Genomic DNA, 17,113 nt, shown 5'->3' with positions numbered 1-17,113 from the left:
TTTTGTACTTATGTGAAGCCACTCCAGAATTTGTTTGCTATTTCTGTGGAAAAATCACCTAAAGACCAGATATCTTTTTAGACAGGCATCTGGATGGCCACCATGCATTGTACATTTTATTTTACAATTTTTTATGTTTCATTGTGTTTTAATCGTGTTTTAATTGTCTCATGTTCCCCTGTCTTATTTTGTTCTTTTTATCTTTTGTAAAGCACTTTGTGAATGTATCTGTGAAAAGTGCTACATAAAAAAACCTTCCTTACTTCCTTCCTTATTTACTTCCTTCCTTCTTTACTTACATACTTACTTCCTTATTTCCTTCCTTCCTTCTTTACTTACTTACTTCATTCCTTATTTCCTTCCTTCCTTCCTCCCTTCCTTGCTTACTTACTTATTTCCTTCCTTCCTTCCTTATTTCCTTCCTTATGTCCTTCCTTCCTTCCTTCCTTCCTTACTTATTTACTTCCTTTCTTCCTTCCTTATTTACTTCTTTCCTTCCTTACTCACTTACTTACTCACTTATTTACTTCCTTGCTTCCTTCCATACTTATTTCCTTCCTTCTTTCCTTCCTTTTTTACTTCCTTCCTTCCTTGCTTACTTATTTCCTTCATTCCTTCCTTATTTACTTCCTTCCTTATTTACTTACTTTTTTACTTCCTTCCTTCCTTCCTTCCTTCGTTACTTATTTACTTCCTTCCTTCCTTACTTACTTATTTACATCCTCCCTCCCTCCCTTCCTTCCTTACTTACTTACTTATGCTGGTATTATATAGGATGCACTTTTAGCCGTGCAGCTTTTCAGCTATCTAGGCTGGCCTCCAAAGAAAAAAAAAAAAAAAAGAAAGCAACAATTTAAGATGATTTTGTGCTTGTGTGAAGCCACTCCAGAATGTGTTTGGTCTCACATCCAGCGAATGAGGATGGAGGAGTGCAGCTGTTTGCTCTCGAGCCCCAGAACTCCTTTCACTGGCCGCTTTTCTAGAACTTCCTCAAGCACCACTTTGCATGAGAAGCAGCAGGAAATACTCACAATGATGCTAACAGGATATTCATCATATTCATGACCAAAAAAAAAAAAACACACAAGTGAGATACTTCTCAGCCAATCAAACAGATAATCTCCATCCATAATAATTTCATGACTGCCAGGATTTTTTTTTCCTTTTTTTTTTAAATAAATGCAACCATCAACTATAAATAGCCTCTTCTGATGAAACCCCACATCAGGTGTGTGTATCTTTTCTCTTTCTAGTGCCGAATATGATCGTTAAGTTATCATTTTTTTTGCCTCGGCAAGTATTTCTTCTTTTTAAACGATCGTTCTAAAGTGGGTCGTTTAAAGCGGTGTTGCCAATTCCAAAGACATCACACAGGAAACAAGAAATTGCACACTGAATGGGACTTTGCAATTCAACTGAAGACATATATTTTTTCTATTCCTCCTCCCACTGCTGGGCTGCAGAGAGCCCATGCAGACATAACTGCCTTGATCACTACCCAGCAGCTAACGCAGTTTGAGAAACTGGCTGCTGTACTCGAATCTCAGCCGATTTCGATGATAACAGAGTAAATTACTATGTCTGACTGAAAGACCTTTAAAAGAAACATATGAAGGGCTGATAGGACAAACAGTGTGCAACCTGTGGACTTACTGGCAATAACAAAAAGGACACAGCTAACACAGAGGTAACTGTTGTGTTCATACAACAGTTCACCGTGCAGCATTTCCACCCAATGAAAGGAGATCTTGTGTCATGTTTCGGATCTTTTATGCAAAACCGTCAGACCTAACCCAACAGGAATCTGCTGGTTCTGGGAACCTACATGAGCTGAAAAGGCTCACTGTAGATCTGGATAATGATGCAGCCATGTTCTGCACACACTGCAAAAAAGGGCATCAAAAAACAAGATAAAACACTAAATCTGAGGGAAATGATCTTGCTGCATGGACAGATAATTTACCTTGACAAGATTTCTTGAATTGAGATTGTTAAATCTAGAAATAAGCATGTTGAATGCTTAAAATAAGAAATTAATAATCTTAATTTAAGAAATCTTCAAGTCAAGGTAAATTATCTGTCCATGCAGCAAGATCATTTCCCTCAGATTTAGTGTTTTATCTTGTTTTTAGACTAAACACCTTTTCTTGCAGTGTAGATCTGAATAATGATGCAGCCTTGTTCTGCATACTTCTTGTGGACTGTTATATTCTATGGCATCTTATCTGTTTTTTTAAAAATGTAAAAAAACATTTTCTTCCCTCTATAAATACTCCGTTTCTAGACCCTGAGGCTGAGTTTACCTCTTCCTGTGGCTGAAACACCTCTTCCCTCAGGATGCCTTCCTTCCTTCCTTCCTTACTTACTTACTTATTTACTTCCTTCCGTCCTTCCTTATTTATTTACTTCCTGCCTTCCTCCCTTCCTTACTTATTTACTTCCTTCCTTCCTTACTTCCTTCCTTCCTTCCTTCCTTACTTATTTACTTCCTTCCTTCCTTCTTTACTTCCTTCCTTCCTTACTTATTTACTTCCTTCCTTCCTTCCTTCCTTCCTTCTTTACTTCCTTCATTCCTTCCTTACTTATTTCCTTCCTTCCTTCCTTACTTATTTCCTTCCTTCCTTACTTACTTATTTCCTTCCTTCCTTCCTTCTTTACTTCCCTCCTTCCTTCCTTCATTCCTTACTTAGTTACTTCCTTCCTTCCTCCCTTCCTTCTTTACTTCCTTCCTTCCTTCCTTATTTCCTTCCTTCCTTCCTTCCTTCCTTCCTACCTTATTTACTTCCTTTCTTCCTCCCTTCCTTACTTATTTACTTCCTTCCTTCTTTACTTCCTTCCTTCCTTCCTTCATTCCTTACTTACTTACTTATTTACTTCCTTTCTTCCTCCCTTACTTATTTACTTCCTTCCTTCCTTCCTTCATTCCTTACTTACTTACTTATTCTTGTGAGAACTACTACACCTCTTAAACAAAGGTGAGAACTTACCTGGCGATAACAAAGAGGACACAGCTGACCCCGAGGTAGGCCAGCAGGATGTAGACCCAGATGTCGGGGGTCATGGGGTTGAGGAAGGAGAAGAAGCCGTTGTTGGTGGCGTTGGGCTTGCGGTACAGGATGCTGATGCCCATGCTCATGAAAGGCTTGGAGAAGTCGATGACCTTTTCACGCATGAACGTGATGGTGAGAGGAGCCACGGCCAGGTCTGCTCTCTGTAGCAGGGAAACAAAAACCAGAGAGAATTGTTGCTCAGATTCCTGTTTTCATATTGGCACAACACTTTGTTTGTTTCTGGCCCGTGTTGCTGTTGTTGAGGTCGTAATGTCTGTCTGCTGGTCCACTTCTGTAGTCTGGAGAGAAATGCTGTAAATACTTGGATATTTTGATCAGTCTACATCAGGGGTCTCAAACTTAAAAAAATTACCTGGGGGTCGCTGGGGGCAGTATCAAAATGACCAAAAAAGGACACAAAATTACTTAAAAAGACACAAAATGACAGAAAAAAACTAAATTACGTAAAAAAGACACAAAATGATTTTAAAAAAGACACAAAATTACAAAAAAAGACACAAAATGACAGAGAAAACGGTAAATTACTTTAAAAAGACACAAAATGATTTTAAAAAAGACACAAAATGACACAAAAAAGACACTGAATTACCAAAGACACAAAATTACTAAAAGACACAAAATGACCCTACTTCCTTCCTTCCTCCCTTATTTCCTTACTTATTTCCTTACTTACTTATTTACTTATTTCCTTCCTTCCTTCCTTCCTTCCTTCCTTATTTCCTTACTAACTTACTTACTTATTTCCTTACTTACTTACTTCCTTCCTTACTTATGTCCTTCCTTCCTTACTTCCTTACTTACTTACTAATTTCCTTACTTCCTTCCTTCCTTACTAATTTCCTTACTAACCTACTTACTTACTTATTTCCTTACTAACTTACATCCTTCCTTCCTTCCTTATTTACTTCCTTCCTTACTTCTTTCCTTACTTACTAATTTCCTTACTTACTTATGTCCTTACTTCCTTACTTACTAATTTCCTTCATTACTTATTTCCTTACTTCCTTACTTACTGATTTCCTTACTAACTTACTTAGGTATTCAGTTCCCAGAATATGAATCCTAATAACTTTGGTGATGTTTGCGGTACAGAGAAGTTGATATCCGTAACTCTGATTAAAATGTTTCAACAACTACTGAATAAATTACTGTGAAGTTTGGTAGAATCAGTCGTGCTTTCCTCAGGATTCATTTTATTAACTTGCTTAACTTTTCATTTAGCACTACCATCAGATTAAAATTCTAATTTGTCAAATGCTTGTTTGGACCAAATACCTGCAAAATGAATGGTATTCCCATCAGCCTCAGCTGTTCTATTAGTGCTAATTAGCAAATCCTAACAAGCAAAAATGAGATGGTGAAGATGGTAAAAATTCAAATTTGACCTTGTCTCACCACCCACCACCCACCATCTGCCTCTCCTGAATGGATTTTAAATTGTCTTTATTCCTGCCTCCTCTTCCTCACTTCCTCATTTCCTGCTGTCATAAATACTACGGCCACTAGGGGGCACCGTCTCACAATAAAGATCAATACGGGTTTTTAAAAGCTGCGAGTTATCTACCAATTACCGTGCATTATTTCAATATGTCGAAAAATATTCCTGAATTAATAATCAGTAAATGCTAGAGCCATCATCTTGACATAATGATATATAGGCATTATATTTCTAGAAACCAGCAAAGACTAAAAACTAGTGAAATTTTCTTGATACAGCTACAAAGATTTCCATCTGGCTGCTTGTTTTAAGGATGTGAAGAGGTCAAATTATGTCAAAGTTATGATTTCTTAGTTATGCTTGAAATAAGAAATTATTACTTTGAAATAGCAGTTTTAGACTTGTAAGTGTTGATGAAACAGCTTTGTAACTGTTGAAATTCTAGTTTCAAGCATGTATTTACTCAGTCTAGGTCATAAAATCTCAATAGAAAGCTGTAATATTATTATTATTTAGATAATTAATAAGCAAAACACTAAAAACAAGTGAAACAGTCAAACATTTTGTGTCTTTTTGGTCATTTTGTGTCTTTTTTTAAATATTTTTGTGTCTTTTTTTGGCATTTTGTGTCTTTTTTTATTAATTTTGTGTGTTTTTTTATCATTTTGTGTCTTTTTTAAAATATTTTTGTGTCTTTTTTTGTGATTTTGTGTCTTTTTTAGTCATTTTGTGTCTTGTAAGTGTTGATGAAACAGCTTTGTAACTGTTGATATTCTAGTTTCCAGCATGTATTTACTCAGTTTACGTCATACAATCTCAGTAAACAAGCTGTAATATCATTATTATTATTTAGATAATTAAGGACCAAAACACTTAAAACAAGTGAAACAGTCAAACATAAAAGATGCTGACTAAGAAGAACTATCTTATCAGACAAAAAATAAGCACATATCCTCTTAATCTAAGATATTTAATCTTACTTAGATTAGAATTTCCATTGTGAAATAAGTTTCTGTCTCTTTCATGATGCCTTTCAGAAAAACTAGAGACATCATTCTAATGTATAAGATGCAGTGTAATCTGTGGAGCCATTATCTGGTCCCAACAGAATGACATATTACACCGTATAGCGTTATGTAATGGACACGGCTGAGCATGACAGATAAGTTGCAATCACTATTATATGCGTATGACTGCATATTCAGAAGGTTACCATTTAAATTGGCGGCCCCCACAACTCCCCCTGCACCCCGGCTGGACAGGAGGTTAATGAAACCAGCTGCTCGGTTCACGCTCGGATACCTCTTTCCTCCAAGAAACGACACAACTCACAAAGGGAGGCTTTCTTTTCTGCCTCCACACTGAGCGGGGAGAGAGGAGCGGAGCGTGTTCATACAACAGTTCACCGTGCAGCATTTCCACTCAATAAAAGGAGATCTCGTGTCATGTTTCGGATCTTTTATGCAAAACCGTTAGACCTAACCCAACAGGAATCTGCTGGTTCCAGAAACCTTCACAAGCTGAAAAGGCTCACTGTAGATCTGGGTAATGATGCAGCCATGTTCTGCACACACTGCAAAAAAAAAAGGTGTCAAAAACAAGATAAAAACACTAAATCTGAGGGAAATGATCTTGCTGCTTGGACAGATAATTTCACTTGATTTAAGATTTCTTAAATTAAGATTGTTAAATCTAGAAATAAGCATGTTGAACGCTTAAAATAAGAAATTAACTCTTAAAACAAGATAAATTAAAGCTGCAAGCAGCGATGAACTGGCCCGAGCAGAGTGACCTGATGATTATTTGTTTCTTACCAGGATAAGAAAGACTTTTTGTGTCTTTTTTTTTGGTGTTTTTGTGTCTTTTTTGTTTGGTAATTCTTTTGTCTTTTTATGTCTTTTTTTGTGATTTAACGTCTTTTGTGTCTTTTTTGGTCTTTTTGTGTCTTCTTTTGGTCTTTTGTGTCTTTTTTTGGTCCTTTTGCATCTTTTTACATCTTCTTTTTGGTCACAAAATGACCAAAAAAGACAAAAAATGTACAAAAGACCTAAATTAAAGCTGCCAGCAGCAATGAACTGCCCCGAGCAGAGTGATGTGACAATTATTTGTTTCTTACCGAGACAAAAAAACCCTTTAGATTTAGAAGTGTTAGATAACTTATCTTGTTTTAAGAGTTAATTTCTTATTTTAAGTGTTCAACATGCTTATTTCTAGATTTAATAATCTTAATTTAAGAAATCTTGTCAAGGTAAATTACCTGTCCATGCAGCAAGATCATTTCCCTCAGATTTACTGTTTTATCTTGTTTTAAGACACACCTTTTTTGCAGTGCATGCTTCCTGTGCACTGTTATATTCTATGGCATCTTATCTGTCGTTTTTTTTAAAAAGTAAAAAAAAACATTTCCTTCCCTCTATAAATACTCCGTTTCTAGACCCTGAGGCTGAGTTTACCTCTTCCTGTGGCTTAAACACCTCTTCCCTCAGATTCTTGTGATAACTACTACACAGAAGTAAACAAAGGTCAGAAAGAAAACATTTCCACTTTGAAAGTGGCGCTGCGGATTATGTCCTCCTGTGGTCAGCACCGTGGTAGCTAAATACACGGTGGCCTCTGAAGAGACGGAGAGAAGGGGGAAAGCGATGCGTCCTGCAGCGCGTCTGCTGTCTCTCTTAAACTATTCAAATTTGTACATCACATACTGCTCCCTCTGTTCCCCGGCTGCCAACTGCAGCTTTAAACCAACCTGCCACTCAGCCGGAAGATCAAGCAGCATGTGATTGCAGACTTCCCTACGGTGGGCTAATATACATGCCACATGTCCTTGTTCTGCTTACTGCTTAGGCACACAGACTGGGCACAGGCGAGATAACCTGATAGTGGCCTGCTGCGTGCCACATGGCTCGCTGTTATCTGGGTCTGCAGATGGTGGGCTTAGTGGTGTTCTCCCTCCGGACCTCCTCCTCACCTGGCGATAGACTGGAGGATTCAGGAAGTTATGACGAACATGATCCACTGACTGTGCCTTAAACATACCTGAGTATTAGCACGGAGCGCTAATTCTTTGTTTTTGTGTAGCATAGGATATTAGTAGATGCTGCAGTGCCAAACATGCAGTAATTACATACTGCTAACAACCACACTGCAGAAAAGCTGTGTGTAAAAACAAGATAAAAACACTAAATCTGAGGGAAATGATCTATGTAATTTCATTTGACCAGATTTCTTAAATTAAGATTGTTAAATCTAGACATAAGCATGTTGCACGCTTGTAATGAGAAATTAACTCTTAAAACAAGACAATTCTCTAACACTACTACATTTTAATTTAGTGCTTTTGTCTTTTTTAGTCATTTTGTGACCAAAAGAAGATGCAAAAAAGACAGAAAATGACCAAAAAAAGACACAAAAAGACAAAAAAAAAAAAAGACACACAAGGACCAAAATCACTAAAAAGACATAAAATTACCAAACAAAAAAAGACACAAAAAGACAAAAAAAAGACACAAAAAGTTTTTCTTATCCTGGTAAGAAACTAATAATCATCAGGTCACTCTGCTCGGGCCAGTTCATCGCTGCTGGCAGCTTTAATTTATCTTGTTTCAAGAGTTAATTTTTTATTTTAAGTCTTCAACATGCTTATTTCTAGATTTAATAATCTTAATTTAAGAAATCTTGTCAAGGTAAATTATCTGTCCATGCAGCAAGATCATTTCCCTCAGATTTAGTGTTTTTATCTTGATTTTAGACACCTTTTTTGCAGTGCATCATGTCTGTAGCAGGAGCTAACAGCTGGTTAGCTTAGCTTAGCAGTTGCCAGGCAACTCCAAGAAGTTCCTGCTCTCAGCCAAGTAATTATCCAGGATATAACCCACTTAAAATGTCGATTTTGTTTTTTGCTGTGATTAAACAAACAGGGTTTTTTTGTTCATTAATGAGCTTCAGAGGTGCTGCTGGTTTTGTTACCTTTACACAGAGACATTTAGCCTGTTTTTGGATCTTTATGCTAAGTTAAGCTAATCAGCTGCTGAATCCAGCTTCAAATAAATTATATGGACATGAGAGATCAATCTTATTTATCAGAAAGAAAGCTTATGAGTGTATTTCCCAAAAATGTCAAGCTACACTGCAAAAAGACACCCCTCAAAAACAAGGAAAAAAAGTACAAAAATTAGGTGTATTTTGCCTGAAAATAGCTAAATTATCTGCCAATGGAACAAAAAAAAATTTGTCTTGTCGAGGCTTTCCAAAACAAGTAAAAATATCTAATCTTAATGAACCCAAAAATACCTTATAATTAGTGTATTCTAAGTAATACCAAGTGCATTTTTCTTGATTCTAATGAAATACACGTGACCTATTTTCTCAATATGTTGAAAAATATTCCTGAATTAATAATCAGTAAATGCTAGAGCCATCATCTTGACATAATGATATATAGGCATTATATTTCTAGAAACCAGCAAAGTCAGACTAAAAACTAGTGAACTTTTCTTGATACAGCTACAAAGATTTCCATCTGGCTGCTTGTTTTAAGGATGTGAAGAGGTCAAATTATGTCAAAGTCATGATTTCTTAGTTATGCTTGAAATAAGAAATGATTACTTTGAAATAGTAGTTTTAGACTTGTAAGTGTTGATGAAACAGCTTTGTAACTGTTGATATTCTAGTTTCCAGCATGTATTTACTCAGTCTAGGTCATATCTCAGTAACAAGCTGTAATATTATTATTATTTAGATAATTAAGGAGCAAAACACTTAAAACAAGTGAAACAGTCAGACATTTTGTGTCTCTTTTTAGTCATTTTGTGTATTTTTTTGGTCACTTTCTGTCATTTTGTGTCTGTTGTTTTGTCTTTTTTAGCTATTTTGTGTCTTTATTTTGGTCATTTTGTGTCTTGTAAGTCTTGTAGGTGTCTTGTAGGGCAGCTTTGTAACTTTTGATATTCTAGTTTCAAGCATGTATTTACTCAGTATAGGTCATAAAATCTCAGTAAATAAGCTGTAATATTATTATTATTATTTAGATAATTAAGGAGCAAAACACTTAAAACAAGTGAAACAGTCAAACATAAAAGATGCTGACTAAGAAGAACTATCTTATCAGACAAAAAATAAGCATATATCCCCTTAATCTAAGATATTTAACCTTACTTAGAGTTCAGTTTTTGCAGTGTATTCCTTCATTATCTGTTAAATCTCTAGGACTATGTAGCTTTGCATGCTGTGAAAATGTTTTACATCATGATGCAAACTTAGCAAAGCATGCCATTGAGCTGAATTGCAGGTTATGTCCTCTGTGTGGGCGGTGATATAGTTATGATTGAGCACAAGCCAGGAAGAGCCTGCAAAGCTGTCACTTACATTTATGGCACAATTATGTCAAGGTTGCCTAAAAGTTACAAGTGTATCGATGACATTCAGTGAGACGAACCGTCTTCCTTCAGCTGGATAAAGCCAGGAAGAGATCTAGGATCGGCATGTTTGTTTTTTTGTTTGTTTTTTAACGTCAGAACATAGAACAAAAAGTCTGGCTTCACAAATGAGAAAATAAATAGATATGAGACAAAGGGAAGTTAATTTTCTTTCTTTTTTTTTTGCTATTCGTATTTTAGTTCACATCAATATCTAAGTATAGTCTGGACCTGTAAGAACTTTACATTTTTAATTTAATTTAATTTATGTTTTATTTAATTTGCCATTTCTAAACTCCCACTGTCTTAAATTGAATGGTGTGTGATATGTGCCTCTTTTCTGTGTGTGTATGAGGACTCTATATTGCAAACAAAATCTACCTCTGCGTACAAATAAAGTAACTTGAACTTGAACTTTAATATGACCAATATAGGTGATCATGCTAATTTATGCTAATTAGCTCAATTACACAAATTGCCCAACATATGCAAATTACCATCTGGCAGTTTCTGCATGCTGGGAACCCATACTATATATTTCCATCGTAAAACTTTGGTGTACTCAACATTTCCGGGTCCACATTGGGGCAACCCATTGGAATGTGAGGTGATGTAAACTTCACTTTTTTTCCCAAAAAATCTGGGAAAAATGACATTCAACAAAAAGGTGCCCTAAAATTAGAAATCAATAAAACCGCAGTGCTTTTATTTTGAAGGCGATTTACGTATATCTGAGTTACCTAGGTAACCTTGTCAAAAACACGAATTGCTTTTTGCATATTAAATTACTGGTTTACTGCATAACATACGTCCTCTATATTGTTTTTGTGGTTTGAATGTATGTTAAGTAGCATTTATTAATTTATTTAAAATCGTAGCTCCATGAAATAAAATAAGACATTCCTTGGTCACCTTGTGAATCCACCATAAGAGCAATAACAAACATTAGCATTAGCACTTGAGCTAACAAGCACTTTTACTATAGTTAAGACAACAAATATAGCCACTATAGAAGCCTTTTACATACTTTACGTCAACTTTATATTAATTACCACGCACTCATTATTTACCGTTCGTTTTTCATTTAACCATTCCACCTGTTATTTCCGGTCACTACCTTTCAAAATAAAAGCACCCGTTTCACACTGGACGGCACGTTTTCAAAATAAAACCATCACCATATTATAAAACACCTAGAAAATGTACAAACATGAAAAACAAGCTATATAATACAAAAACACCTATAGGAACCTTGCTAAAGGTCATTTACAGTTGTGTTTAAAATAAATGTTAAAGTGCTATAATGATTGGAGTATTTACTACTTTTTACTGCTATATTTGATTTACTCCACACTAACAGTCTTATCACAACATGTATTCTTATCAGTAGCTGCTCAAAACCAGATAATTTACTGTATTTTATAAAGAGATTAAATTAATATTGAGCAGAATTAAGATCAGAATTTTGGTCATATGGCCCCTTGGGAACATTAATAGCCCACCCCTGCCTAAAATGAGCATGTGATGCTGCATAATACTGTAAAGATGCAAGCGAACACATCAGCAATCACCTTGCCGAGGCACCGTGGACAATCGCAGCTGTCTGTGACAAACTCAAAGCCTCAGCGGCCATGAAACAGCCTCACATCCAAGTGATGGTGGCAATTCTCTGCTGGCATTTCATAAGTGTCCCTGTCAGTGCTCTCGCTTTGTCCTCAGCCCCATCGGGTCAGCGCTGTACTCAGCTGAAAACTTGTAATAGCTTAAGTGGCATTTAGTGCAGGGAGTCGTATGGCAGGAGTCAATGGCTCGGTGCTGAAAGGGTTGGGAGAGGTGGGCTCCCACTGCAGCACTTTATTTCTCCATCCCAGCTTTTCTGCTGGATCCATGTTAATAACAATAACCTTGAGGGGAACAAATGGATTACTAAAGGCAGAGAATGCTGGCACCAAATACTGATTCATGACTCCATCGTTAAACAGCACATGGGCTCTTTGTGTTCGCCCGCTCTTTGGTTTAAAGCATGGGACTCAGACTCGCGGTTTGTGTCTTTTTTTAAATAATTTTGTGTCTTTTTTTTGTAATTTTTTTGTCTTTTTGGCCAGTTTGTGTCTTTTTGGCCAGTTCGTGTCTTTTTTTTTAGTAATTTTATGTTTTTTTGGCCAGTTTTGTGTCTTTTTTTGTTTATTATTTTGTGTCTTTTTGGTAATTGTGTGTCTTTTTTTTGGTAATTTTGTGTCTTTTTTGGTAATTTTGTGTCTTTTTTAGTAATTGTGTGTCTTTTTTGGTTATTTTGTGTCTTTTTGGCCAGTTTGTGTCTTTTTTCTGTCATTTTGTGTCTTTTTGTCATTTTGTGTCTTTTTTAAGTAACTCAGTGTCTTTTATTGGTCAGTTTGTGTCTTTTTTAGTAATTTAGATTTTTTCTGTTATTTTCTGTCCTTTTCATAGTAATTTTGCGTCTTTTTTTACAATGTATGTACTATCAGCACAGATCCACAGTATTGAGTCATATAGATGACATACTTTTCAGATGCCAACATTTACATATTAAACATGTTTTTTAAAACAGGTCTTTTGTAATGTTCAAAATTTGAGATAAAAGTCATAATTATGAGATTTAAGTTGAAATTATGCAATAAAAGTTGAAATGATGAGATAAAAAGTTGAATTTGTACAATTAAAAGTCATAATATTGAGGAAAAAAAGTCGTTATAAGATGGACATACTTTTCAGAGGCCAACATTTCCATATTGAACATCCTTTTTAAAATTGGTCTTTTGTAACATTAATTTTTTTTGAGACACTGAATTTTAGGTCTTCATTAAAATGTCAGCCATAATCATTATAATTAGAAGAAATGAAATAAATAAAGACATGAAATGTTTCATTCTGTGTGTAATGGATCTATATAATGTGTTATTTCCACTTTGTGAATTGAAGAACTGACATGAATAAACTTTTCTTTGATATTCTAATTCATTGAGATGCATATATATATATATATATATATATATATACCAGTCGGTAGTTCCATTTTCTAGAGAAATTAGCAGATATATACAGTTAAGAAGTTGCATTTAAACGTTTAAAAATGTACGTATATACTTTAGCCTTTTTTAGGTCTATTGCCTTTATAAATAGCAACAGAAGTGAAGATTATAATCTATATTGCTAGTTATTGCTTTTACTGCTCCTTATCGCATGGCCGAGGGTGCATGACGTCTTCTGTGTGGATTTTTAGCGGCTTCTATTTTGTGGTCGAGTGCTTTCCTTACCCCTGTCAGTATGGATAAGCTGATGGTGATTCAGCAGACCTGAAATATAAACTTTAACTCAAGCTCAAGAGATCTGACCCTGGAATGATATGAGAGGGCAGTTATACGGCTGCACAATCCCTGGAGTCAACCTCCAGCTACTGCATCTCCTTCACCCAGATAATAAAGTTTGGGCTGCATTTATTCCCACGAAAACTGCTACATGCACTGTGAAATGCCATTTTCTCCTATATCTATCTCATAGAAAACACTGTTTATGAAAAATATTGCATGCACTGTAACAAATTGCTGTAAGAAAACAGCCAAATTGTGACAGTAACATACTGTTTTTCATTAAAAAAAGGTATTATACTGAAGATTACAATGCATTCTGGGCAAAAGTTGTCGGTAGCTTGCCATTTCCCATAAAATATATGATATTGTTGTGTCATTTTGTGTCTTTTTTTGGTCATTTTGTGTCTTTTTTAGTCATTTTGTGTCTTCTTCTGTGTTTTTTTGGTCATTTTGTCTACTCATTTTGGTTCATTTTGTGTTTTTTTTATCGTCATTTGTGTCTTTTTTAGTCATTTTGTGTTTATTTTGGTAATTTTGTGTCTTTTGTTGAGTTTTTTTTTGTTATTTTGTGTCTTTTTTGTCATTTTGTGTCTTCTGTGTTTATACGGCTGCAGAATCCCTGGAGTCAACCTCCAGCTACTGCATCTCCTTCACCCAGATAATAAAGTTTGGGCTGCATTTATTCCCACGAAAACTGCTACATGCACTGTGAAATGCCATTTTCTTCTCTATCTATCTCATAGAAAACACTTTATGAAAAATATTGCATGCACTGTAACTAATTGCTGTAAGAAAACAGCCAAATTGTGACAGTAACATACTGTTTTTACATTAAAAAAGCTATTATACTGTAGATTACAATGCATTCTGGGCAAAATTTGTCGGTAGCTTGCCATTTCCCATGAAATATATGATATTTTTGTGTCATTTTGTGTCTTTTTTTTAGTTATTTTGTGTCTTTTTTAGTCATTTTGTGTCTTCTTCTGTGTTTTTTTGGTCATTTTGTCTACTCATTTTGTGTCTTTTTTGGTCATTTTGGTTCATTTTGTGTTTTTTTTATCGTCATTTGTGTCTTTTTTAGTCATTTTGTGTTTATTTTGGTAATTTTGTGTCTTTTGTTGAGTCTTTTTTTGTTATTTTGTGTCTTTTTTGTCATTTTGTGTCTTCTTCTGTGTTTATACGGCTGCAGAATCCCTGGAGTCAACCTCCAACTACTGCATCTCCTTCACCCAGATAATAAAGTTTGGGCTGCATTTATTCCCACGAAAACTGCTACATGCACTGTGAAATGCCATTTTCTCCTATATCTATCTCATAGAAAACACTGTTTATGAAAAATATTGCATGCACTGTAACAAATTGCTGTAAGAAAACAGACAAATTGTGACAGTAACATACTGTGTTTACATTAAAAAAAGGTATTATACTGTAGATTACAATGCATTCTGGGCAAAATTTGACGGTAGCTTGCCATTTCCCATAAAATATATGATATTTTTGTGTAATTTTGTGTCTTTTTTGGTCATTTTGTGTCTTTTTTTGGTCATTTTGTGTCTTTTTTTGGTCATCTTGTGTCTTTTTTAGTCATTTTGTGTCTTCTTCTGTGTTTTTTTAGTCATTTTGTGTTCTTCTTCTGTGTTTTTTTGGTCATTTTGTCTACTCATTTTGTGTCTTTTTTGGTCATGTTGTGTCAAACAGTGTTGAGCAAACTCAAATTAAACAAAAATCAACTTAAATTATTTAGTTTAATTGTCCAACTTAAAATTGTATTGAAGTTTGTTGCCTTGAAATTTTGAGTTCACCCAACTTTTCTTTTTTTTTACAGTGTAGTAGAACGCTGCCAGTATTTTACTGTTGATTTACAGGACAATAGTTTACAGTGTGCATGGATTGCATGCATGGTGTGCAGCGTATATAAAGAGATAGAGAAGGGAAAGTATATGGCCGCTGTCATAGTTGTTATCTGTTCAATTTGTATTCATAACTACTTTCTATTAACCTCTTAAAAACTCATTGCCCCCTCATTGTAATACAGACAGATAAGATGTATAACAGTTTACTGCAGCGGATCAGTGCCTTTACTTAAAAAAGGGTCACAGAGTTAGATAAGGTCTGAGGTAGAAAACAGGGGAAACAGTTGGTTTTAGCTGATAAAACACATGCAGTCACACTATCGGTTTATATACTGTAGCCTCATAAATCATAGTTGCATTACAGAATTACATAAAACTGCTTGATGGACATCTTTTTAACCCTCTGGAGTCTCCAAAAGCTCCAAAGCATGACTTCTTCATCACATCCAGACTAGAAGATTAGTTTGATGATGATATACCAAGTAAAACTGGAGACAAGCTCAAATATATTTAGTATCAAATGATAGAACTGGATGGAACCCTCTTATATGTTAGATTTGACACCTTTGTTCACATTGGCAACATTTAAAAAATTTTATTGAGCATGATAGTGTTTTGAAAGTAAAAAAAAGGTTCAAAATCAAATTTTATGTTGGACAAAAGGACTAAAAAAGATACAAAATGGAAAAAATGGAAAAAAAAGACACTAAATGACTAAAAAAAGACACAAAATGACAAAAAAAGATACAAAATGACCAAAAAAGATACAAAATGACTAAAAAAGACACAAAATGACAAAAAAAAAGAAACAAAATGACTAAAAAAAGACAAAATGACTAAAAAAAGAAACAAAATGACTAAAAAATGACTAAAAAAAGATACAAAATTACTAAAAAAAGACACAAAATGACAAAAAAGGAAACAAAATGACTAAAAAAGACACAAAATTACCAAAAAAAGACACAAAATGACTAAAAAAAGAAACAAAATGACTAAAAAATGACTAAAAAAAGATACACAATTACTAAAAAAAGACACAAAATGACAAAAAAGGAAACAAAATGACTAAAAAAGACACAAAATTACCAAAAAAAGACACAAAATGACTAAAAAAAGAAACAAAATGACTAAAAAAGACACAAAGTCACTAAACAAGACACAAAATGACTAAAAAAGACACAAAGTGACTAAAAAAAGATACAAAATGACCAAAAAAGACACAAAAAAGACACAAAAAAACATGAAAAGGACTCAAAAATGGACAAATTGCCCTATAAGACTCCAGAGAGTCAAGAGAAGAGGACTTGAGTTTATTAAAACGAGCAGTAAGCTTTCATTCATCTCTGTAGTTGATCAGTTTTTGTCACATGGGGAAGAGGAAGTGACAGGAATAGAGTGAAGGTGTGTCTCTATCTCTGGATGAATATGATCCACCAGGATGTGATTGACTCTGCATGTAACTGACGCTTCCCAGTGACAGACTGCTCTGTGCACCATGCAGCCTGTTTCCTCTCCGTGCAGCACAGAGCTGTGCAGAGCCAAAGGGCATTGTTTGGAAGGTGCTAAATGATGCAACAGGCCTTGTTAAACTTGATTTAGTCACAATAGATGATCACTTTAATCACGTTGTGATGCAAATGTTAATAGCGTGCTTAGCACACCATTTGTTTCTGTCATGGCAATTAATATTTGCTTCGACAGATTCACTGTTAGCTTGTAGCCAGCCCACATCCTCTCAGTCTGCTGATAGATGAGCAGAAAACACACAGAAACTACCACAGACTTTCCTTTAGCAGAGAGGAATATAATCACAGACAGTTTAACTCTGTGGAGTCTTTATGGGCTGTTTTGTCCATTTTTGAATCCTTTTACACTACTTAAAATGTGTTTAAATGCCATATTGGTATATATTTTTTTCTCCTATATGACCTGATAATAATTTACTTTTTATTCTGAGTTACTGGATTAAAACATTTTGAACCAAAAGAAACAAATAAAACCAACATAA

The 17,113-nt window shown here is 34.9% G+C and overlaps 1 protein-coding gene across 1 annotated transcript in view; it reads right to left on the bottom strand.

The window, feature by feature from the left end:
* Positions 1-17,113, bottom strand: part of grik3 (glutamate ionotropic receptor kainate type subunit 3) — a 219,166-nt gene that overhangs the window by 35,480 nt on the left and 166,573 nt on the right. Inside the window, exon 11 of the mRNA XM_059339180.1 lies at positions 2,988-3,211. Within this exon, the coding sequence (XP_059195163.1) occupies positions 2,988-3,211 (224 nt within the window). The remainder of the gene's footprint in view (positions 1-2,987; positions 3,212-17,113) is intronic.

Source organism: Centropristis striata, chromosome 8 (assembly GCF_030273125.1).
Source record: "Centropristis striata isolate RG_2023a ecotype Rhode Island chromosome 8, C.striata_1.0, whole genome shotgun sequence".
NCBI classification, from domain to species: domain Eukaryota; kingdom Metazoa; phylum Chordata; class Actinopteri; order Perciformes; family Serranidae; genus Centropristis; species Centropristis striata.
The sequence above is the reverse complement of the archived record's forward strand: the minus strand, read 5'-3'. Positions and strand labels throughout refer to the sequence as shown.